At 26.2% G+C, this 24,159-nt stretch overlaps 4 protein-coding genes across 6 annotated transcripts; 3 read left to right on the top strand and 1 right to left on the bottom strand.

The window, feature by feature from the left end:
* The first annotated feature begins 877 nt into the window (after positions 1 to 877).
* LOC112590919 lies at positions 878 to 6,759 on the top strand. The gene is made up of 6 exons (XM_025334532.1): positions 878 to 1,063; positions 2,122 to 2,272; positions 2,373 to 2,625; positions 4,709 to 4,819; positions 5,334 to 5,442; positions 6,563 to 6,759. The coding sequence occupies exons 1-6, from the start codon at positions 937 to 939 to the stop codon at positions 6,718 to 6,720; spliced, it is 909 nt and encodes a 302-aa protein (XP_025190317.1). The 5' UTR covers positions 878 to 936; the 3' UTR covers positions 6,721 to 6,759.
* A 725-nt stretch (positions 6,760 to 7,484) lies between these two features.
* LOC112590936 (cell division cycle protein 20 homolog) lies at positions 7,485 to 11,113 on the top strand. 2 transcript variants are annotated; one of them, XM_025334554.1, is made up of 11 exons: positions 7,485 to 7,940; positions 8,100 to 8,254; positions 8,329 to 8,414; positions 9,101 to 9,204; positions 9,287 to 9,427; positions 9,484 to 9,613; positions 9,672 to 9,865; positions 9,929 to 10,108; positions 10,205 to 10,332; positions 10,488 to 10,737; positions 10,832 to 11,113. In XM_025334554.1, the coding sequence occupies exons 2-11, from the start codon at positions 8,148 to 8,150 to the stop codon at positions 11,018 to 11,020; spliced, it is 1,509 nt and encodes a 502-aa protein (XP_025190339.1). In that variant the 5' UTR covers positions 7,485 to 7,940; positions 8,100 to 8,147; the 3' UTR covers positions 11,021 to 11,113. The 2 variants fall into 2 exon arrangements, with proteins under 2 accessions (XP_025190339.1, XP_025190340.1); XM_025334555.1 differs by lacking the exons at positions 7,485 to 7,940; positions 8,100 to 8,254; positions 8,329 to 8,414 and having other exon boundaries at positions 9,104 to 9,193.
* A 1,226-nt stretch (positions 11,114 to 12,339) lies between these two features.
* LOC112590935 (blastoderm-specific protein 25D) lies at positions 12,340 to 21,443 on the bottom strand. 2 transcript variants are annotated; one of them, XM_025334552.1, is made up of 18 exons: positions 21,266 to 21,443; positions 20,694 to 20,973; positions 19,189 to 19,343; positions 19,061 to 19,130; positions 18,672 to 18,981; positions 18,338 to 18,601; positions 18,133 to 18,273; positions 17,894 to 18,056; positions 17,706 to 17,822; positions 17,345 to 17,475; positions 17,074 to 17,266; positions 16,404 to 17,009; positions 16,094 to 16,222; positions 15,845 to 16,027; positions 15,629 to 15,772; positions 14,544 to 14,676; positions 12,933 to 13,033; positions 12,340 to 12,834 (listed from the first exon to the last, which is right to left on the bottom strand). In XM_025334552.1, the coding sequence occupies exons 2-18, from the start codon at positions 20,944 to 20,946 to the stop codon at positions 12,709 to 12,711; spliced, it is 3,219 nt and encodes a 1,072-aa protein (XP_025190337.1). In that variant the 5' UTR covers positions 20,947 to 20,973; positions 21,266 to 21,443; the 3' UTR covers positions 12,340 to 12,708. The 2 variants fall into 2 exon arrangements, with proteins under 2 accessions (XP_025190337.1, XP_025190338.1); XM_025334553.1 differs by having other exon boundaries at positions 20,694 to 20,991.
* A 148-nt stretch (positions 21,444 to 21,591) lies between these two features.
* On the top strand, positions 21,592 to 23,289 carry LOC112590916 (ribosome biogenesis protein NSA2 homolog). The gene is made up of 2 exons (XM_025334529.1): positions 21,592 to 21,731; positions 22,437 to 23,289. Exon 2 carries the CDS (start codon positions 22,448 to 22,450, stop codon positions 23,225 to 23,227), a length of 780 nt encoding a protein of 259 aa, XP_025190314.1. The 5' UTR covers positions 21,592 to 21,731; positions 22,437 to 22,447; the 3' UTR covers positions 23,228 to 23,289.
* The last annotated feature ends 870 nt before the right edge of the window (positions 23,290 to 24,159 follow it).

Genomic DNA, 24,159 nt, shown 5'->3' on the forward strand with positions numbered 1-24,159 from the left:
GGCATAGACTTTTCAATCAGTTATTTTTTTTATCTCAATAGTTACTAAACTAAATATTAAGATATAGAAATAGTTCTGATCTATATTGGTACCTATTTTTTTAAACTATTTTGACATAGTTCATGTCATGACCAAGTGTATCTTAAATGTATAACTGTATATGTAACTGCCGTCTATATATAAGTACTCGTATATATATGTAACTTATGCTGGTTTAATCCATGGTAGCTATTTATACTAGTATATAAAAAATTGTATTAAACCCCCTGAAAATGAAGACATAGTTTTGAGTTTAAAACTATTTTATTGTTGATATTCTAAGATGTAATAATTGATTAAATTGTTTATCTAACTATAGTTAAATTAAAGAACATATAATAAATACTAATTGAAATAATAGCTGAATTGTATGAGATTAAATATATTATGTAACTACATACTAAATATAAGTACATAACTAACACCTATCAAAAATAATAATTATAATACTAAATAATGTATAATTATAGTAATTAATATTTATTTGAATAATCAATAGATAATAATTATAAATTATTGACTTATCTGCAATAAAAATAAGCGAATTTCTAGAACTTTAAAACCGAATTTTACATTTAACTTTCCATAATATAACTATATTTTTTAATGTTTATATAAACAAAATATATAGATCCACTTCAACGATTCATATTTTTATAACCTTTTTTATTTAATATAAAATATATGTGTAATCTCTTAGAACCCTTTTGACAACTAGTCAATATACTATATAAACAATATAAAAGAAACAAAAACTCTTAGAGATAAGATTAACAAATTAATCGTATTAATGCACTACTCATAGACGTTATTGTCAATTTATTTGAGTTAAATAATATTTAGTCTGTCATAGAAAGCAAAAAGGAACATTTAAACGCACACCGTTCAAACATTATAATGCATTTTGAATCAAAACAAGAAGTTTATGTGAATAACGAACAACTAATTTCTAAAGTTGGTAGTAACAATGTCGATATCATCAGGGAATGGTTATCGAAGCAACTCCATTTACCAAAAATATCAGGTACTCGTAATTTGTAAGAATTTAATTTAAAATTATAAATTACCTGTAAGTGATCAATTACAAAATTCTAGACCTGTAATTTAATTTAACGGATATTGTTAACAATATATATTTTTAAATATGTTTAATTAGATATAAATTATGGATATTAAATACTATTAAAATATTTACAAGTATTATTAGATAGTAACATAATATTAAATCTTCGAAAAAAATAATTAAATTAAGGTTAAAATAAAACGAAGCATAAGATTTATATCATAGGTATAAACATTATATGAAATTTTAAAACTGTATACAACAAAAAAAAAAAAAACAAAAGATCTCATTTCACTTAAAATTTCAAAAACCAATATTGTAATTTATTTTAATCATCAACTTCAATGTAATAAATAATAATATTTAATAATAACACATTTTTATTGAGTAATATTTTAAAACAGTAAAGTTATAAGTACCTATATCGTATTTACCTGAAATTTATTGCTACCATATCGTATTGTTTAATGTTTTTAAAACATATTTGTATTTAATATTTTTTTTTTTTAATTGATATAATTAATGGAAAGCGCAGAAGTTACTCTTCTGTAAAGTAGGTATATAATATTGTACCTTCTCATTTGAGTACGTCACTATAACGATCGGGTCAAAATAAAATTTAACGATATTAATTGTATACGAAAAAATATGTACACATTGCTAATGGTAATTTATTCTTATTTTTTCTTGAACTAAATTTCGCTATAATAACGAATTGCATGTCATCATTCATTACATTTAAATCAAATTTAAATAGATAAATTAAAAACCGTATTTGTAAATATCGCTTTAAAAAATATTTTAGTTCTCAAATGAATAAAAACATAATATTAACAAAAATTATAAATAAAAAATATAAGAACACAAATAATTATTAACAACATTGAATAAAAATGCCGTGTAAAATAACAAAAAATACATTTTATACAGGTATATGCATGAAACGTACAAATAAATAAATAAATAATATATATAATAATACATTTTAAAAATATTATTGTATCAAAATATTTATGCAGACAAGCAATTGGTGATATTTTTGAACTGCTGTCAGTGTAATCTGGAAGCGACAAAAAAAATGATAGACGCATATTATACTATGAGAACTCACAATCCCGACATGTTTCACAATAGGAAGATTTCTGAACTTGAGAAAACTTTCAACATATTGTAAGAACCTGAACCATTGTAGTGCTACTTAACTAGTCTCATACATCTGTGCATTTACCAAAAATACAAAAATAGTATTGTATCGTTTTCATGATTGCAGTTATTTTCACAAAATGCCGTTGCTACCAGATGGCTCCCGAGCGGGATTTTCGCGTCTGCGAGACTTCAACTCTAATCTTTTTAACACATTAGATACTATACGGCTTGTATTCGCAATGTATGACATATGCATCGATGAGGATCCGCTAGCGCCCGGATGGAAATTCGTAATGGACATGACTGGATTCTCAGTTGGTCATTTGACTAAGCTGACCAATTTAACTCTGATGAGAAAATGCTTGGCCTACGTGCAAGTAATCATAAATTAATATTAAATAATAAATTAATTCGAATAAAAATGCAGTAAAACCTGTGTAATATGGAACCTGAATAACGTGGAAACCTGACTTTTATGGAAAAATGTTACGGTCCCGGCGAACCTAATGTAGTTTTAAATACATCGTTCCCTGAATAAAATGGAACCTGTTTAACGTGGAAATGGAAACAATATTTTGTCATGAACCTGTATATAATGGAAATATGTACATGTACTATTTTAAAATTATCAGTCAATGAATATAATCTATAACAATTATATAGATTATTTCGTTGCAATAAGTTTATTTTATCGATAAGTGTCGTAGTAGTGTTCTGACGTATATATATATATATATATGAAATAAATAAATTAATAATAAATAATAAATTACATTTGATAAAGATCTATCGGGAAAATTTTTTTTTTACAATCTGTATTAAATGGAAACCTGTCTAAAATGGAAAAAATATCCGGTCCCAACGGTTTCCATATTACACAGGTTTTACTGTACATGATATTATATCCATATAGAAATTATTAGTAATATATTCAAACTTCACATTTGGTACCTTTTTTTTTTTAATTAGGACACTATGAAATTGTTTCGCCAATTCTGTCTATAAATAACAGAAAATAAATTATTTAAACACTTCTATGGGGAGTTTCTCAAGTGCGTCCGAAATAAGGTATCACCCAAGTGCGCAAGTACCAAGAAAAAAGGTCATATTTTTTATATAACCCTAGTGCGTTCCGGTTCATTTAGAGTTACCCAGGGTGCACCATGAGGAGTTAAACTGGCTTACACCCCAAAAATATTTTTTGATTCTTATTTATAATAATTATATATTTTATTTTAGTTTACACCCTCAAATTATGACAAGTGTACAAATTATTTTTAAAAGTTTTTTTTTATTTATTTATTTTCATTAACCGTTATAAAAGTTAAAATGCAATTTTCCCATCGTTTCCAATACTCCACCACCATAGCTTTAAAAATAAAGTATTATAGTTGTATATATTTTAAACTAACATATTCAATCATTGTCGAATAACTCAAACTTGTATCTTAAAAGGTTTATTTGATAATTTTATCTTATATCTATAGCTGTGGACCGAGGACGCACTCGGGCTATGAAATAGGTAAAAATTAAAAAGGGACGCACTTGGAATATCGGCCCTCTTTTATGTATACATATTATGAATTTTAAAATAAATAAACTTACGACATGCGACCACAGCCAAAACTGATACAAATCGAACTTCAAATATTATATTTAATTGAGTACCAGCTATATTACCAAATTATAAAATAATATATTTTTTTTCTAACATAACAGTTTATAGTCTTAATAGCTTGGAATTATTTTTTATATTACAAACACTTACACTAGTAGCTTAAGCTAAAGGGATGGGTTGATTGGAGGCTCGTAACTACTCCTGAAATAATGAAATTGATATTCCTATAATACGTACGAGTGTACGACCTACCGAGCGAAAATCGAGTTTAGAATACGACCTACCTCTGACAATTATTTATATACGAAATAAATACGGGCAACCTAATCCACTCATGCTTGTTTATCTTTATAATTTTATATGGTAACGTTCTACTAACAGGCAAAATACAATTTTTTTAATTTTTTAAATGATATACAAAAAGTATATTACCAAACATAATTTACAATAAAATAATTGTATGACATTTTTTGTTTTTATTGGTGTTTTGTTGACTGACTGAATATAATCTGTGATAATAAAATAATCTAATTTTATAATTTTTAATTTGACTATTTTTAAACTAATTATTAGTCCGATATGTTATATACTAAACGAAAACGCTAAAATGGTTTTAAAAAATGTCAACTTAGTTTTATGAATATCTTAAATTATGTGATATTTAAAATTGGTAAAGCATGCAATTCTGGATTCAATCTCGGTATAACCCACGTTTAATTGGTAAACCTATAAGTACATACCGTATTACAAGAACTTAGATACGATATACTTAAGCTCTTCAGATATTTTTTGTAAATCAAAAAATAGTTTATTTAATTAACTTGAAAATATTATTTTTGTAGACGGCTCTGCCAATGCGTTTAACAGCCATCATCATGATAAACGCTCCACCATTGACTAACCAATTGATGATGTTTTTAAAACCATTAATGCACAAAGACTTGTATTCACTGGTAAGATTTAATTACAATATTTAAGAGGAAACCACCATTCTAGGAATTAATTATTAGTTATTACATTTGTTTCTGAGATATCATAGAAAATCCGTCAATGATAATTGTTAAAAATGATTGGAACTTGATTATAAAGATAGATTCACTTATGAACTATTTGCTTATTTTAAAAATAATAACATTTTTTTTGGTCATTTTATATCATTTTCTATAGAGTTTATAATTTATGATGACATTGATGACTGAAAAAAATGTATCAAAAACAATTTAATATATACTACAATACGATGCATTTAATTTAATAAACAAGCTACATTATAGTTTAGCTCTGTAATAAAATCATTTTCCAGTTATTATTTACTATAAATATTTATATATATATATTTTTTTTTATGTTCATATTTGACAGACACAGATAACAAAACCTATGTCCGCTTTGATTTTTTTGAGGAAATATTATTTTAATGTCAAACGACAATATTATCTACTAATTAAATACTAATTTTAATTGCAGATTTCAATACACTCAGTGAGTGACATGGACAGTGTTTACCAATCTATTCCGAAAGAATACTTTGCCAGCGATATTGGTGGAAAAGCCCCTTCTTTTGAAGCCCAAAAAGGTATAAGCATGATACCTATACAGAGGTAGGCTGGTTAAGGTGACGGAGAGCAATCGCCTCCCCGGCCCTCGATGATGTCATAGCTATTAATACAAATTGTATAAATAATAAAACCTAGCCATTTGTTTACTTATAAGATTATAAAAATGATAATTGAAAGCACAAGAATTGTGCAATAATGCTGACGCGGGTTTTTAAATTCTAAGAATTCTGTAAATCGAATATTACACTATTGCTGATAAGTGGCGCGCTTGTTATGCTCGTTATATAAAATAAATAATATACATACTTTCATATTTCATGAGAAGTGTTCGAGTCGTTCGAAGTAATACTTCAAGTAAAATGTACTCTACACTACAGAATGAAAATATATTATGCTATCGTACATTCAAACACGTACCTATTCAAGATTCAAGCGTAATAATGACTAATAGTTCACCGCATAGTGTAATGATCGTTGACACTTTTAAATCTTCATAAAATCATAAATATTCTATGGTGCTGAGCAAATTGTTGATTTAATAATTTTGTGCTTAAATGAAGATTGCACTATGAATATTGTTCTAGTTTATTTAATAGTTTAAAGTGTAAAAATAATTGAATTGTCAATTGATATGTCTATTAACTAAAAAAATAAAATATGATATTAGGTAATAGCCAATAGGTTCAGTTAACTACCCGAACCTGTTGATATCCAGTCCGTCCCTCTACCTATAAATACATATATTTAATTACCTATTATATCATCTCTACAGTTCATGCATGAGCATAAAAAATAAGATTAAACTTGAAAACAAAAAATTCTATGTAGGTACCTACATTTTAAAAAGCATACTCTATAAAAGATACATATTTAAATTTAAAATATATGTATTGTACGGACGATATGAAGACATAGATTTTGCAAAAAACTAATTGAAAAAAAAATAAATAATTTCAATGTTTACTAGAATATATTATATTATTATAATAATATTGTTTTATACACAACAAATAATTCATAGACATTTTTACAACTTACCAACTTTTTTTGCAGTGTCCAATATCTCGTTATTCGGCTATAAATGCAAAATAATTGGTACAAAATAAATAATCGATTTTGTTTTTAAATGTTTTTCAGAAGAATCACTGGAACGTTTTAAGACATACGAGAGTTTTTTTGAAGACGACGAGAAATTCAATCGTGTAGACGAAAACAAGCGGATCGATAAGAATAATCAATGTAATTCGTTAGATTATGGACTTGAAGGATCGTTTAAAAAATTAGAATTGGATTAAGAACTATAGTTTTTTTTTTTTTTTTTAAACAAATTTATAATATTGTATCTAATTTATCTGTATAATATGATAAATATAAGTACCTATCTAAATTTTTTTTTTTGCAAATTCATTTATTATACACATTTTATTTTAATAAATACGTCACAACGGCACTATCATAATGATAATAATATGCTGTAATATAAATTAGGTTTATTGATATTCAATTTTTTTCTAAGATTGAAATGATTAAATAATGATCTATATTGACTAAAATTCAACTATCACTGATTATTTACTCCGTCACTCAATAAAATAATATTCACAGAATCCAATGATGTTATCTGCAATACGATGACGTGGGTACCTATGTAATATTTTTCAACTTATAACATTATACGGTCCCTAACCTAATAATAAATATTTATATAAATATACACTCGTTAAAATATATTTAATATATTATATTATATACACATAATAATCTATATATTTATGTCTATTTCCCGGTGAGGAGGAAAAAATTATCCCCCTCCTACCACTAAAACAATTTCACCAATGATGATAATAATAAAATCAATTTCTTTAACACCGACATACTGTTAGTTAGGAAACGAAAATCGTGTACTACAACGCTACCTATTGGCAAAAAACATGATGCTTAAATTTAGTTTTGAAGTTTAAATATCGGTGTTAGATGACGCTACTATTATCTTTTGGTGGTAATCATAGCTGTAAAAAAATACTATCTGATAGTGCTGAACATTCAAAACCTTAATGCATTGTATTTTTTAACGGACGACATCGGTCGTTGCTACCATCTTGAATCTATATAATTTCAAGTCACAACTTGTTTTGGAATCTTGATAGTTGATTCCAACGTTTTGAACGTTTCGTCGGTTATCCAAAAATAAATCTATTTCGACGGACAATAATTAATAATTATAGATATTAGACCATAATATATTTCAATAAATAATAAGTTTGTTGTAAAATGTCAATTTTCTCCGGGCTCGATTAAACGATTGAAAAAAACACGTTTTTATTCAATTTTTTTGTTTATCCTCAATTTACATCAGATCATTGTCCATTTATTTGTAGTTGACGTCCCTAGTTCCTTTCCAGAACGATCCTATTTTGAATTATTTGAATCATTCACTTATATGCCTACACATATCTTGCAAAAATTGTAATTATATCCTAGTACACCATCGTGATTTTTATCTTGTTATTCACATGTGAGTACATAAAACACAATTTTTACTAAGATCTCTAAATCCAATTAATAATTTTATTTCATTAGACAGTTTTATTATATTTCTTCATTGTATTGTTTGTTAGTTTTTTTTTTTGCTAACAAAGTAGGTACCAGTTTAACTTTATTTTTTACTCCGTAGCAAAAAGTAACAGTTTTATTTTTGACGGATTTCTACATTCATTGAAGAATGTCTCAATTCACTTTTGTCAATGATATTAAAAGTGCCATAAGAATGGATGAGCCGATCACCAGTGGTCCAGCTCCACGATGGATGAAGAAAAACACGGAATCAAGGTATGTATTGTATATATGTAGGCTTTAAGAAATGTATTTTATATGTTTTTGTTCAACTATGTTTGCTCTCATAGTTTTTCAAATACGTCAAGAAAAACTAATGATTTAATGTCTGTTAAGAAGACTCCATCAAAAACACCTAATAAATCAAAATCACCAGGTTAGTACCCAATGTTATTAATAATTATAACTTGCATCTATGTCACTGTGATTATCAAAATTAATTTTTTGTATAAACTTAAAACTATTATCATATACAGTAATTTGATTTATATTATTAATATTAATAATTATTTATAATATCAATTGCTTTTATATTTATCTGTCTATTATAAGTAATTCACAGCGTTGTTAAAATTAACCATTAAAAATGAGTAAAAATCATCTAAATAGATTTTTCAAAAGAAATAAATTAAAACCTCGAAAATTAAATGTTAACTCTCCAGAATTATCAATTACTAAAAGTAATAAAAATATATTTACTGTCATACAAGGTAAGGAATGATAATATTGCAAGTTTGCTCATATTCCTAATTATGTTTCATATTAAATTAGAGTAGGTAGGTATATATAATTTGAATGTAACATATTAATAAATTATATAATTTTAAATATGGGCACATCATATCATTAGGTATTTATTATAATTGACTAATTTACCTTGAGTGATTTAAGTTAAGATATTCTTAAACAAATATTGATTTTTTTTTTTAACAATATTTTAAATATTAATATATTATATTTGTACACTATACCTATGTGAGAAAAATAATTATATTTATAAATATTTTAACTTAATAACAATCTATAATCAATTATATGCATTAAAAATATTTGTTTGAATAGCTTCAAGATCAGCAACAAACACACCAGCTAAACCTAAAACACCTGGTGGTGACAGATTCATTCCTTCTCGAATGTCTACAAATTTTGACATAAGTAATTTTAAAGTAAATCACAATTATGTATTATATATTTAAATATATTTAAGATTTTTTTATCTTAACAAGTTACTTAATTCTGTTCTGGTAGATGAACCAAGAAAATGAAAACCTTGACTTAAGTCCGACTCAATCAGACTATAGAAAAGCTATGTCAGAGAATCTCCATGGTTGTGATATAAATAATGTTCGTGTTCTATCCTATCAGAACAAAGCTCCAGCTCCTCCAGATGTATGATAATTAAAAGCTTATTATATGCATAATTATATAATTAATTATTATTTTAGGGTTATCAAAATGCTTTAAAAGTAGTTTATAGTCAATCCAAGACTCCAATGAATATACGAGGAGCAACTCGTTATATACCACATGCACCGGACCGTATTTTAGATGCTCCTGAAATTGTTGATGATTATTGTACAGTATTTCATTAACTGTATCCATAACACTGTAGATAACATTTTAATTTTTACAGACCTAAATTTAATTGACTGGAGTTTTTCCAACATATTGGCTGTTGCCTTAGGCACAAGTGTATATCTTTGGAACGCTGACACAGGAGACATTGATCAACTGTTAGATTTAGAAGGTGCAGACTATGTTACTTCTCTAAATTGGGTACCCAATGGAAATCTTTTAAGTGTTGGAACTGCTTTAGGACCTGTACAAGTATGTGAAATACTTGCTTTTGAACATAGTATGATATTAAACTAGTATTATTTATTGATTTAGTTATGGGATGCATCACAGACAAAACGTCTGCGTATAATGAATAGTCACAGTTCAAGAGTGGGTGCTATGTCTTGGAACAGTCATATACTAACTACAGGTTGCAGAAATGGAGAACTTGTTCACAACGATGTCAGACAGAGAGAACACATTGTTAGTACAATTCAATCCCACACTCAAGAAGTATGTACCAATTCTTATTGAATATATTTTAAATATTTGATCTTGATGTCATATGACATTAAGTATTTAACCTAAATCTATTTTGGTTTCCTGTAGGTTTGTGGTCTTAAATGGTCAACTGATGGCCGTTATTTAGCCAGTGGAGGCAATGATAACTTGCTTAATGTGTACAGTGGCTTACCAGGCCAAACAACTTATCAATCTGAACCAATATACAGTTTCAGGTAATATTTTACACCTTTATAACATTTATTTTATTGTATTTGTAACAAATTGGTTATTGGGTACACATACGCATTGTATTATTAAAAATAAATATTGGGATATTTAGAAATTTTAACAAAAAACAATATATACATTTTCCACGTGTTTACTCTAGTCAACATCAAGCTGCCGTTAAAGCATTGGACTGGTGTCCATGGCAAACCAATGTATTAGCCAGTGGCGGTGGCACAGCTGACCGAACTATCAGATTTTGGAATTGCAATAATGGCCAATGTATCAATTCGGTCAATGCCAACTCACAGGTATGCGCTATTCTGTGGTCAAAAACGTACAGAGAATTGGTATCGGCACATGGTTTTGCAAACAACCAACTTACAATTTGGAAATATCCTTCACTATCCAAGGTGAGTTAATTGATAGTAAAAATTATCTGCATTAAGTATCATTGATTTTTTTATCTTTTTATTTGGTTTTTTTTTTTAAAATTCTATTTCCAAGGTTGCTGAACTCACTGGACATACAAATCGTATTCTGAATTTGGCCATGTCACCAGATGGTTCAACAGTACTCTCAGCTGGTGCAGATGAGACCCTGCGAATGTGGAAATGCTTTTTGCCAGATCCAAACAAAAAGAAAGAACAGAAACATTCTTTTAGACCCACTATATTGGGTCCAGGCCTAAGATAAATATTTTGTTTTATTCTTTCATCTTTGTTAATTATATTTATGTACAATATTTCTGTCAAATTTTTTACTCACGCAATTTAAACTTTTAATTTTATTTAAACAAGACTTTGTAATACTTTTACTCGCATGTGTATATAGATAAACAGATTTTTTTATAAATATTTTCTTTTTGTGTAATATTTTAAACAAGTATTTTTATTATAAGATGAAATGTATTTTCAGAATTAGTGCATAAATTGACTACAAGAATTAATATACTAATACATTTTACATCATAACTTTAATCACTTATAATAATAAACAAGTCTTTGGCTATTTTATTTTTATGTGTGAAATAATATATAATAACAGCATAGTTATATTTAAACTTAAGTAATATTGTAAGTTAACATAAAGGAATAACAAAAATATAAATAGAAGTTAAGTTACAAACAAAAACACATTTAAAATAATGATAAAAAAAAAAAAGAGTAATAATTCGGTTGGTTAGTAATGAGCCGTAAATACGTAATTTCAACTATTTATTATTTAACTAATATTCAAATCTGAATAAGTACAATCCAATGTTTTAAACTAACGTTCTACGGCTAAAAATCCAACACAACCATTTATTTTGTGGTTTGACAAAAGAAATTTTACAAAAATAATTCTCAAAACAAACAACCGCAACAACTACGTGCACTTAGAGATGAGATGTAGATACCTGACTAGTATTTTGTTATGATAAAAATTGTACTGTGACAATTTTTAATTATAAAGATGATTTAAGTTTATAAAAATGACTAGACATATTAAACATGTGTGTTGATTTATCAAAACATCAAGTACAAATGGACTTTAGAGGTAATAATGTAATATAAAATTTTCAATAAAATTGACTCATCTCTAAGTTAACAAATCAAACTACACTGTGAGTTGTATACTAAGATATGAAAAACAATGCCTAAAGTATGTAAAAAAAAAAAAAAAAGTTTAGTGCTAAGATGATTAGATTAATAATGATTGTTAACAAAAATAGCCATCAGTCAGATTGAATTGAAATCAGTAAGTTGCATATCAAAAATAGCATGTTTAGATTAGAGATAACAAATTTTTTTATTTATTTAATTCAATTAAAATTAAAGAAGAAAAATTAACTAGGAAAATCTGACTAATGACTTCACAGTAAATATGTTACAATAAATAACAATTCCTATTACATTCATTCATGTAATATAACCTACAAGTAATTAACAGTAAACACAACAAAAGTTACATCATTAATACATAATATAATAGTATGATAATAGATTGACTAAAATACAATAGAATATATTGTTTTTTTTTTTTTTTATTGAATATTTTTGTCGTTTTAAAATTACCCTGCTGTAATTTACTTATATATAAATATAAAGGCTCGATAGGATGAGCCCTCATATATTAAGCTCCTCTTTTAAGGCACTGTTTACAGTAATTTTATACTTAAGAAACACATTTAAACTTGACTTATTATTAATAATAATTTTTTTTTTAAATGATAATAAAAAATAAAACAAAAAAAGATAAAGATCCACACTTTAAAAACTATAAGTGTTTAAGTCCTTAAAGCTACAAATGTGGGTAAAATAATCTACACAATACTGCCCAGTATTTTCAAAAACAACTAAAGGGAGAAAAATATTAGATAATAATGATAGTGAAAATACCAGTTACACTGAATTACAATTTGATGAATGGTCAATTTGTGTTTGAAGGCTATGGATCATTGACATCAATTTGGCGTTTTCAATGAAAAGTTCTTTAACAATCATATCAGCACTTATGAGTTGTTTTTTCTAAAAAAAAAAAAAAAACAATGTCAATAGATTATTTTTTTTATAAATATGTCTTTAATTGTGATTATAGAAAAAAATATATATGACACGACACTAACTTGTTCATTTCTCATTTGAATTTGTTCTTCAAGTTTATCTTGCGATGACCGCAATAATTTGTGTACCATATCAATCTTTGACTGATGCTCGTTCCATATGGCTAAATTTACATAGATAATCAAATCATTGTACACTCAATAAAACAAAATAAATTATAAAGCAAACAAATTATTATGAGGTACTATGGGTTAAACCAGTGGTCTCCAAACTACGGCCCCCGAATAAGTTTTCACCAGCCCGCCAAATAACGGAAAATATTCTAAAAATATATATACCTAGTTTTCATAGTCGTTATCGCGCACACGAGCAATTATCAGCTGTATTAGCTGTAATTTATAAATTATATACGAAAATTAAATGTATTCATACATTTTGGCCCGCTAAGAGCTTTTTTTATTTTATGTAGCCCTCGGATAAAAAAAGTTTGGAAACCCCTGGGTTAAACAACAAAATATTTACATCATAATCTCATTGAAAAAAAATAAATAATTTTTTATGGTCCACTTAGACCATAGATTCTTAACCTTTTCTGGTCCATGGATCCTTTAGAAGTACAATCCCCACCAAAATTTTTTTATATATATATATATAATTATATATATAAATGCGGGAAAAGCATTATTATTGTTATTTTAAAAATGCTATCGAAAAAAATGTATTTCTAGATGGACCCCGAGTAACCATCTACGGACCCCCAAGGGGTCCATGGAACCTCTGGTTAAGAACCTGACTTAGACTGAAGTATTTAAATAAATTCTGAATTCATTATTATGATCAAAGGATTCACAATCCCTTTCACTCAATTGTTTAATGTTTTTCCTTTAGGACATTTTTTTTAAAGTAAGTTTTCTATAGTTAAGACTAAAATGTATTAAGTAATATTACAAAAAATTTTTCGAAACATTTAACATATTTCAAGTTATTTTTGAATAAAAAACAAATATACAATTAAAATGTTGAAAAATAAAGATGCTACTAATTTTGCATTTTTAAACCATATGTGGCACTCAAATAAAATATTTTTATAGATTTCTTTTTTTTAAGTAGCTAAATATTTGATCTAATTCCAGATTTTTATTTCTTTGGGCTGGTAAATCTTGAGTAACTGTAAAACATTTAATATTAGTTCAACGTCTCTCCCTAATTGGCTATTAATCATTTAATATATAATTTTATAAAATAAATAAAATGTCTAATTTCAATTTAGAATATTTCATAACATGTTTGTTGCGGCTCAATTTTGTATACATATACTCCAGTGCTGGTCAAATTTACAGTATTTATTTTTATGATGCCCATTAGAAAAATAGAAAATTTGAGGTACAGATTGCACACACACATACAGAAATATACACTGAACAATGCTGACAAATAAAAAAATTAAAACGCAATGCTGACCAAATTGAATATAGTAAAAAATAAATGTAAAAATGACATTTTAAAGCGTATAAAATAAAATGTGTCAATCAAAGATGCTATTTTATAATAAGTATAAACTTTAAATTATTATAAAAAAAAAAAAAACCGTCAATACATTACAAAATTATGTGTAATAATTATTAAAAGAACCCAACACAATAGCATTACCATAATAAATTTGTTTTACTAACCATTAGTCAACTTTTGATGTCTGGCCTGTTCATCAAGTAGTCTTTGTTCAAGTTCTTTGCACTTCCTAGCATCTATGGATACCTGATTTACTTGATTAATTTCTTTTCGCATGAAGAAATCTTTATGAGTATTCTGAAACACAATATTAGTTTTCAATACAAGTGACACCATATTATAAATTATTAACCTAATATGTTAATCTATCAGTTTAGCTAAATTTGAGTTATAAGTTATAACAAATGACGTACAGACAAATTTATTTGTTTATTATAATAATGTATACTCCATTTTAAAAGAAAAGATATATTAGGTGATGAATAGTTTCAATCTGGCAGCATGCATCATCCATATAATAGTATAAGTAGTAGTCGACGGAAGAGGAAAAGTTAACAGAAATGTTGTATTTTCTTATAGAATGGAGTATATTATGCTATAGTCGGCGACACAAAAACTGGCGGGTGGCCGCCATCGTACACTGGACCTCACCCAGCCTGTAGACAGTGGTTCTCATTTTACTAATAATTTATCCATTTGTATTTTAATGTAAGTAGGTAAAGTATGTGTTTATTTTTGTATATTAAACTGAACATTTTAAGAACAATACGTAATATTATTATTTTTAATAACTGTAGAATATTGTTTATGTTAATAATAAATAATAAAAAAAAATTGTATATGAATACAAAATAATTGAAAAAGCGGGCAAATGGTTTAATGACCACTATCACGAAAAATCCGTTAGGATTGTTACGGTCACCCATCAGTTTTCATGTCGCCGACTATAATATCTTAGAAGTAATGGTTCTAAAGCATTACACTTTATTTGATACATGAAAATGTAAATAATTTGAATGATATACATAATTGTAATTTTTCAAAAACGAATAAATATACTTTTAGCAGCTGTTTCATAAAAAGTTAACTACTTCATTAATATGGTATGAAATTGATCTGTAAATATAGAAATTGACAATGGGACAAGTGTATACTACATAAAATATGTAAGATTTAAATAATGTTAAAATGTAACACAAGAGCAAAAATCAAAATATTTTAGTATTAAGCATCAACTGTATCTACTTACTGAAAGGACATTAAGATATTCTTGTAATTGCAATATTTCATTTTTAAGTGCACTCCTTCGCTGTAACAAACTTCGGCATTCCATGCCTAATTTTTCACGATTTTTTTTTAAATCAAATTGCTTGTTTTTAAATTCACTATTTGACTAAATATTAAAATAAAATACAAATAAATATAAATTGGAAATCATTTATTAAATATTGAAAAATAAACATACTTTCAAATTGTTGTGGCATTTCTCACATTCTTCTTTAAATTGACAGTTAGGAACTTCGCGGTCAACTTTTTCAACTGGAATAACAATTTGAGATTTCAATTTTTCATTTTCAATTTTGAGCTTTTCCATTTCTTCTTCAATTTTTACACAATAGCTGGAAAATTCTTGTTGAATACAATTGATCTATGAAAATAACATAAATAATTTGAGTAAAAATGTTGGTAAAAAATATTTAGAAAAAATAATTACTTGTTCTTCAAGTTCGACATTTTCATCAATTGAAGGTAATTTATTAATAGTAGTATCTTCTAACATATCACTGTACTCTTTAATCTTGACTTCTAGATTATTCAATTTTTCTTCACTAACTTTTTTCTCCTATATAAACATTTAATTTTAATTTTTTTTTTTTTTTTTAAATACAAATTTGATAAAAAAGTTATAAGCATTGACAATAAAACTATAATACTTTTAATAAATTTATAAGCAAATTACAAATACATTATACATTACAGTTCAATAAAATTAAACTGAATCAACTATCATTAAAAATACTAACCAATTCATTTAGTTTTCGTTCTTCTTCTAATTTTAATGACCAATATTCTTCACATTCAAAGTATTCATTACGCAATGCATCCATACCCGTTTCTAATTCAGCACTTTCATCTTTCAGCCGTTTAGCCTCATCTAGAGCTTTATCTGCCACTTCACATAGTTGATTGTACCTTGATTCCCAATACTTTTCAATTTTTACACACTCATCATGCAAATCCTGATTTTCTAATTTACATTGATTATACATTTGCTTTAATTTTTCAACACTGCCATTTGTTGCTTCTTTCAAAGTAGAACCTATAAATTCTGTTTCCATTGAATTTTCAAATTGCTTATTCAAAGATCTCCTGGTTGGATATTTATTTAAAGGTGAAGAAGTCATAACACTATCTGGAGATTCTTGTATAGATTCTAGAGACTCTTTTTGCTCAACCTGTTGTGAATGACCGGGTTTTGGTTTTTGTTTTATATGTACTAAATAATCGATTAATTCATTTAAATGACATAATTCAATGTGTGGTTGAGTGGATAAAGTTGATTTTATGCTATTTATAAGCATTATTGATGTCTGAGGAGATTCGTGATCTGATTTTTGTAAATTCTCAACCTGCCAAACAACATAAAAATAATATAATAAATTTAAACTATATAATTTTAAATATTTTACTAACTTTATTCCATGATTCCAATTCAGACTCAATTGTATATGTTTCAAATGTATTTGTACAATCACTTCCACCTTCTTCAACAGAAAATTCTGTAGTAAATTCTTTCACTTTGCCAAAACAGTTAGGACTATTTTTTTCCGCCAAGAAATTTCTAACATTACTATCAAACGACCTATCAGTACCTACATTTTCTATCCTAAAAAAACAACCACAAAACTAATATGAATAAATGGCACATTTTTTAACGGTTTAAACTGAATATTGCAGTACATACATTTTAGTTGCTTCAAGCTCTATGACCAGTTCATCATTTTGATCTCTAAGACACTTATTTTCATTTTTCAAACAATCAATTTTTTGCATGAGATCAATAATTTGTTCATTGTTAGATTCCAGTTCTAGTTCCTATAGTTTAGTTAAATACAAAAAAAGGATTAACCTTAAATCAAGTGTAATTTATTTAAGAATACTTAATTTTACTTAATACTCAATATATTTTTAAATTATGTTATAATATAACTACTATATATACATATTTATAAGCTAACATAGGATAATTTAAATTATGGTTGCCAGTCTTAAAAGGTGAGAACAATAAAATATTCACAAAATTAATAAATTAAAGGAAACATTACCTTAAGTTTTAAATGTGGAATTTCTTGTACTTGAACTTCTAATGAAATATTTTTTTGTTTTATATCATCTAATTGTTTATTTAATGCAGTATTTTCACTTTCTAATAAGTTAAGTTGCTAAAAAAAAAAAAATGCATTTTAATTAACACTTAATAAAATTATTAATTAGTTTTCTATACCAAACATACTTTTTTATTATTTAAAAGTTCAGATTGTAATTCGTTTTCATAATTTTGTACTTGTTGTAGTTTATCATTGAGCAAAATATTTTGGTGAAGTAATTGATCTTTTTCTGAACCCCATTGATCAATAAGTGTTTTTCTTTCTTCTTGATGTTTGTGTTCCAGAGCACTAAAATATATTACATTCATCAATTAGAAAATTTGTTAATTAAAGTATACACAAAATTTTTTAAATTTATTCTTACGCAATTTTATTTGCTGAAGATTTTTCCAATCTCATATGATTTTCATCAACTTCTTGCGCAAGCATTACTGCTCTGTTGTTGGCAGTATCAACATCATACTTTAATTTATCTCTTTCACAGTTCATTTGCTCAATAATCATTCTGAAAATAAATTGTATATAAATATTAGTAAAGAAAATAATATCATTTTAAATTGTGTTCTTACTTGAGCCATTTAACCTGATATTCATTTAATAAATTTAAAGCTTTTAGCAAAACAAATGGTGCATTAAATGAATCATATTCTGTTAATGAAGAATCAACAAAATTATTTCGAACTTTATGGAGTTGATTGCTGATAGTAGTTACTAGATCAGGTACATAAACAGAATCCTGGGATGTATCAATTCCTAGTTCTTGTAATAGGTTAACAGATTCTGGTATACCACAGCTTTCCCATAGTTCAATAATAGTGCTTATACTCACCATCCTAATAAAAATCATACATATTAACTTACATTTTATCATTAGTAAATTAATAAATTATATATAACACTAACATCGAGTTTGGTAAATTATCTTCTCTATGATAATATGATGTTGAAGAGACTCCTGATGTTGATGTTTCAGAATTTGGTGATACAGATCGATAATCTAGGCAACTGATTAATTCAAGAACTTCTTTAATTGGTATTCTGTCATTAGAATATTTATCATTGATTTTCTCAAATAATTTTTCATTGCAGTCAAAATGTTGGATTACATCAAATAATTGAGTTTTTGATATAAGTCCATTAGAAGTAATACCCAAGTGTTCACAAGCCAGACTTAAATTGTGTTTATCCATTATCAATCGTTCTTTTAACAAATCTAAAGACAATATTTTATTTTTAACAAGACTTATAAAATTACTATCTGAATAAAAGTGGTTTTCTTAACAACTACTTACCATGCTTATCATCACATTGTGATATGTCTTTATTCTGTGTTTCCTCATCCAATTTAAACTCAGAATTTATCTGTAAATTCACAAATCATAATGTACTTACAGATCTTGAAAATAAATATTTAACTTACATGAACATATTCTAATTTTCGAGGAGTTAATGGTATACTGCTGTTCAAATCTTGAGTTATATCTGATTGATTTAATATAAAGCTGTCTTCTCGAGGCTTAGTTCTGCGGCCATATTTTTTTTCACCAAAAACATATTTAGGAGATATTTCTCTAACTATAATGTGGGAATAAAAACTAAATTATTAAATAACCATATAAAATTAAAAGTATATAAGATAATGATTTGCTTAATAAGGTTGCATTAAGCTATGTTAACGTCCTTCAAAATCAGACTGGAATTGAAAAAACTTTCACTATTGTTATGATATAAACAAGTTTATGATAAATGGTTTCTAATACTTATTGATCTTTATATTATTTATTATTCTGTCATATAGTAATAAACTTTAACATAATATTGTTATCATTTATCAAAAAAATATACAAATATTTAACTCTAAAAGAGTAAGTTGTAAGATTTAAGTCATCTCAATAGTCAAATGTACAAAAACTTTTAATTTTTAATTTTTTTTATATTTTAAGAGACATGAAATTATTTTTTAACCTTATCTGTAATACCATAATATTGTAGGTAAGTATTATAAATTGTAGCAATAATATGATAAAAGTTTTATTTTGTGCAATAATGAATAATACATTATATTTTATAATATATAATATATTTTAATGTCCACTTAACATTCCTAACAAAGAAGTTATTTACATTAATAGGTAATAAATCCAATAATATGCACAAATAAGCCATAAAAGTAATTTAGATAGTAAAATATAATTTTTATAACTAATTTTATACATAGAATTTTAAATAAAATTGCAAATAATTTGATATTAAACATAGAAATTATTTAAATATTTTTATTTATTAAATTATGTACTAATAACTTGATTATAGTAAAATAAAGTACAATTAATATTAAATCATATAATATGTGTATGGTGTATTTATGTAGGTTCTATTTACTTCATTTTTATTGTTTATCAGTATTTTTTTAAAAAACTGACCAAATCAAGTAAACAATTTAAATAGAACTATAAAAAAATTTATATTTTGAATTCAATTTCAATTTTAAAATAATCTAACAACATTTATAAAAAGGAATTTAATAAAATTATCAAGTATACCTACAATTAGACATTTACAGAACATTTTTTTAAATAATTATTAATTCTAATAAATAAAAACATAGGTGGTTAAGATAGGTACAATTACTGTTTATTACTTAACCTATTGATGTTGGTTTATTCCCACAAAATAAACGAATGTCAATAATGTATGATGATAAAAAAAAATAAATAGGCTTATCTGTGTATATTTTATATATAATAATAGATAAGTGAAGTGAAAGGAATGTTGAAAACAAGGTCAAACATACCTACCAGAAGATATAAAAATTAAACAATATTTGAAAAATTTTATAGAACATAATAAACACCACATAATTCTATCAAAAATATTTTAGTTACCTTGTTTATGTAAAAATATATAATTTAACTATGTTCTTACCGGGAGAGATGTCTCTAGAATAAGTTTCATTTTTCGAGTCATTATTGGCCAAATAAACAAGAGCATCACGGAATTGTTCAAATGAAACAGAAGAATTCTGATCCAAGAATGACCATAATTGTTTACGTTGGCTAAAATCCAACTGTAATGTTTCACAAAGAGCATTCACTCCCTTATGATCCAATTCATCATTTTCATCACTATCAAAACTTTTGAATATGTTATACAATTCTTTTTCATATGGTTCTTCCATAACTGTGGGTAAAAATCATCACCAGCGCTAGAGAAAGCATCAAGACTATAAGTTGTGTTAATATCAATAATCATTTTGAATAACACATTTTTTTCTTTTATTGTTGATAAGTTATAACTCATTAACAACAATAAATCAAAACTAGACATTATAAAAAGGAGAATAAATTATAATCAATTGTAAACCAATGTTGGATTATGAGCATATTGAAACTTAATAATTTAATTTATTTCACTGGCAACTGCCACAATATGTCAACAGAGTAGGTTAATTGATAAAGGAATCCTTTCAAATTAATATTAATACAAAGTCCACTCACCAATTAGTAGATGTGATCGTAAATTTATGGTTGTAGTCACTTGATACACGGTGTTACAACAAACGAACATTTATTGCTTTCACACTAATTAATAGAACTCGGAAAACATATTTTCTATTCTCGGCGGCGACGACAAGTATATTGTTATAATTTATAATGATCAGTGATCACACATAAATACAAAATAGCAATCGGAAATTGCTTTTATCAGCCTTTTCTCGAGTGGTAGTGGGGTGGCATGAATAATGTTATCACTATCCAAGGATGTTATAAGCTACAAGCGCAATCTCACTGGCCACACGACATTTTTTGAGGTTACTTCCTTTACAAATTTTGTGAATTTATAAAAATGTAATATACTTAACAAAATACATTTAAAAAAAAAAATAAACAAAATTCTATTCTAAAACAAATCAAACATTATTGTGAATACTTGTTTCAATTTTTAACAAATAGTAATACAACAGTAAGTCTTTTTAACCCTTATTATTATAATTTATAAACTGTAATACTTTTTGACTAACATTTATGGCATCTATTGTTGAATGATAACATTTCTGAAATGTTTTTAAGCATTTAAGTTTTAACTTTTAATTGATAACAAAATTTGTACTTGGTGCTTCAAGCTTCAAGCTTATAATCATTTTAGTTATATAAATTGTGAAGGTGTATGTAACAGTTTACTTATTACTTATTAAGTAGCTCAGCATTATCTTCTACTTAAAGCATTGTATGGCTACTATCTATATAAAATGTACAATTTAAAAACTAAACTCTATAAAATTGATAGTGTGTATTTGGTCTTGAAATCGAGACTTTAAATATCACTTTTAGAAACTGATCAATTTTTATTAAAAAAAATTATATATTAATAATGATATGTATATGTTGTTTTTAAATTTTAATTTGCCTCTGAATTACACAAGTGATAATTCTCAGCTAAATAAATCACCAAAAAAAAAAAATTGTATTAAATTTACTTGCATTTGTTTGTAAGCATTTAAAGTTTAATTTTTAAACCTTGACTTATTCCGTTGATATTCTTTTTTTATAAATATAAATTTATAGAACTAGAAACTTAAACGTAACTATTTTAAAGTTATATAACTTATATTTCTTATAATATTATTCATATCATATCCAATATATTTTTATTTCATTTTATTTTCAGAAAAATAAATCATGCCACAAAATGAATATATGGAACGGCACCGTAAATTATACGGTCGCCGATTGGATTATGAACAACGAATGCGTAAGAAAGAAGCTCGTGAGCCTCATTTACGTTCAGATAAGGCGAAACGTCTTCGTGGTCTAAAAGCTAAATTATATAACAAAGAGCGTCGTAATGAAAAGATTCAAATGAAGAAAAAGATCAAGGAGCATGAAGAAAAATTACAGAAAAAGAAGGAAGAGAAACCCAAAGAAGGTGCATTACCAGTTTATTTACTTGACAGAGATGTTCAATCGAGTGCCAAAGTACTTTCTAATATGATCAAACAGAAACGTAAAGAAAAAGCTGGAAAATGGGATGTACCTATACCCAAAGTGCGTGCTCAATCAGATAATGAAGTATTCAAGGTATTTAGAACAGGCAAATCTAAGAGGAAAGGATGGAAGAGAATGGTAACAAAAGTATGTTATGTTGGAGAAGGTTTTACTCGTAAACCTCCTAAGTTTGAAAGGTTTATAAGGCCAATGGCTTTACGTTTCAATAAGGCTCATGTTACTCATCCTGAACTTAAGGCTACATTTTGTCTACCTATTATTGGTGTAAAAAAGAATCCTAATTCTCCAATGTATACAAATTTAGGAGTTATAACTAAAGGTACTGTTATAGAAGTAAACATTAGTGAGCTAGGTCTGGTAACACAATCTGGTAAAGTAGTATGGGGAAAATATGCACAAGTCACTAATAATCCAGAAAATGATGGATGTATTAATGCTGTACTTTTGGTTTAAGTTCTTATGTTTATTTGCTTCAATTGTAAATAATGAAATAAATATCCATTTTATTACACTCATTGGTTTTTTTTTATAATTAAAATATTCCTTTTGTTTTCTACAAATTGTAAGTTAAAGGTTTGAAATAGCTTATGTGTTATTATTTTGCTTTTGAATTATATATAATGTATTTTGAAAGTTTACCATAGATTGGAAATAAATTACTCTTACAAAAATATTTGTCAGCGCTATCATTTAGTATATATTAACTTTATTCCAAAAGGTCGTTTTCAGAGGCAGGATTAGTGTATGAAGCTAAAAGAAATAGACTTAAGCCTCAGAATACTGAACAATTTTTGTTCGTTCACTATAATTTAAATAAATATTATTAATTAATAATTACTGACAGGGTATGTAATATTAAATACCTATTATAATTTTATATGTTTCTATGTTAATATTTAATGGTAAATCTGTTAATATGTAGGTACTTAGTTTATATTAATATTTCTGTGTTTGGCTAAATAGAATATTATAATAATTACAGGGGTGGACTGAGGGGGCTCCCCCCCCCGATATTTTAAGAAAATTTAAAAATTATTTTATATTATTATGAAAATAAAATATCCTAAGTATTTAAAGTATACAAGTATATCAAATCAATATATGTTAAGGGTTATAGGAACAAAAATGTAAAATAAAACTTCAGCATCTGCATGTTCAAATTATGGAAGAACCTAAGTAAACCACAGCTATATAAAAAAATTAAAACCTAGGTATGAATAGTTATCATGATGGAGTGATGAACTTATTTTAGTAATTTGGACAACGATTCAGTAAAACTGCCATCCGACAGTTTCAATCATCAATCATGACGTGTAATATTATCCTGGGTGGACGAAGGAGATAATAATGGACAATAAGTCGCATGTTAGTATTATAATAGGAGC

Source organism: Melanaphis sacchari, unplaced genomic scaffold (assembly GCF_002803265.2).
Source record: "Melanaphis sacchari strain LSU unplaced genomic scaffold, SCAv2.0 Contig122_pilon_pilon, whole genome shotgun sequence".
NCBI classification, from domain to species: domain Eukaryota; kingdom Metazoa; phylum Arthropoda; class Insecta; order Hemiptera; family Aphididae; genus Melanaphis; species Melanaphis sacchari.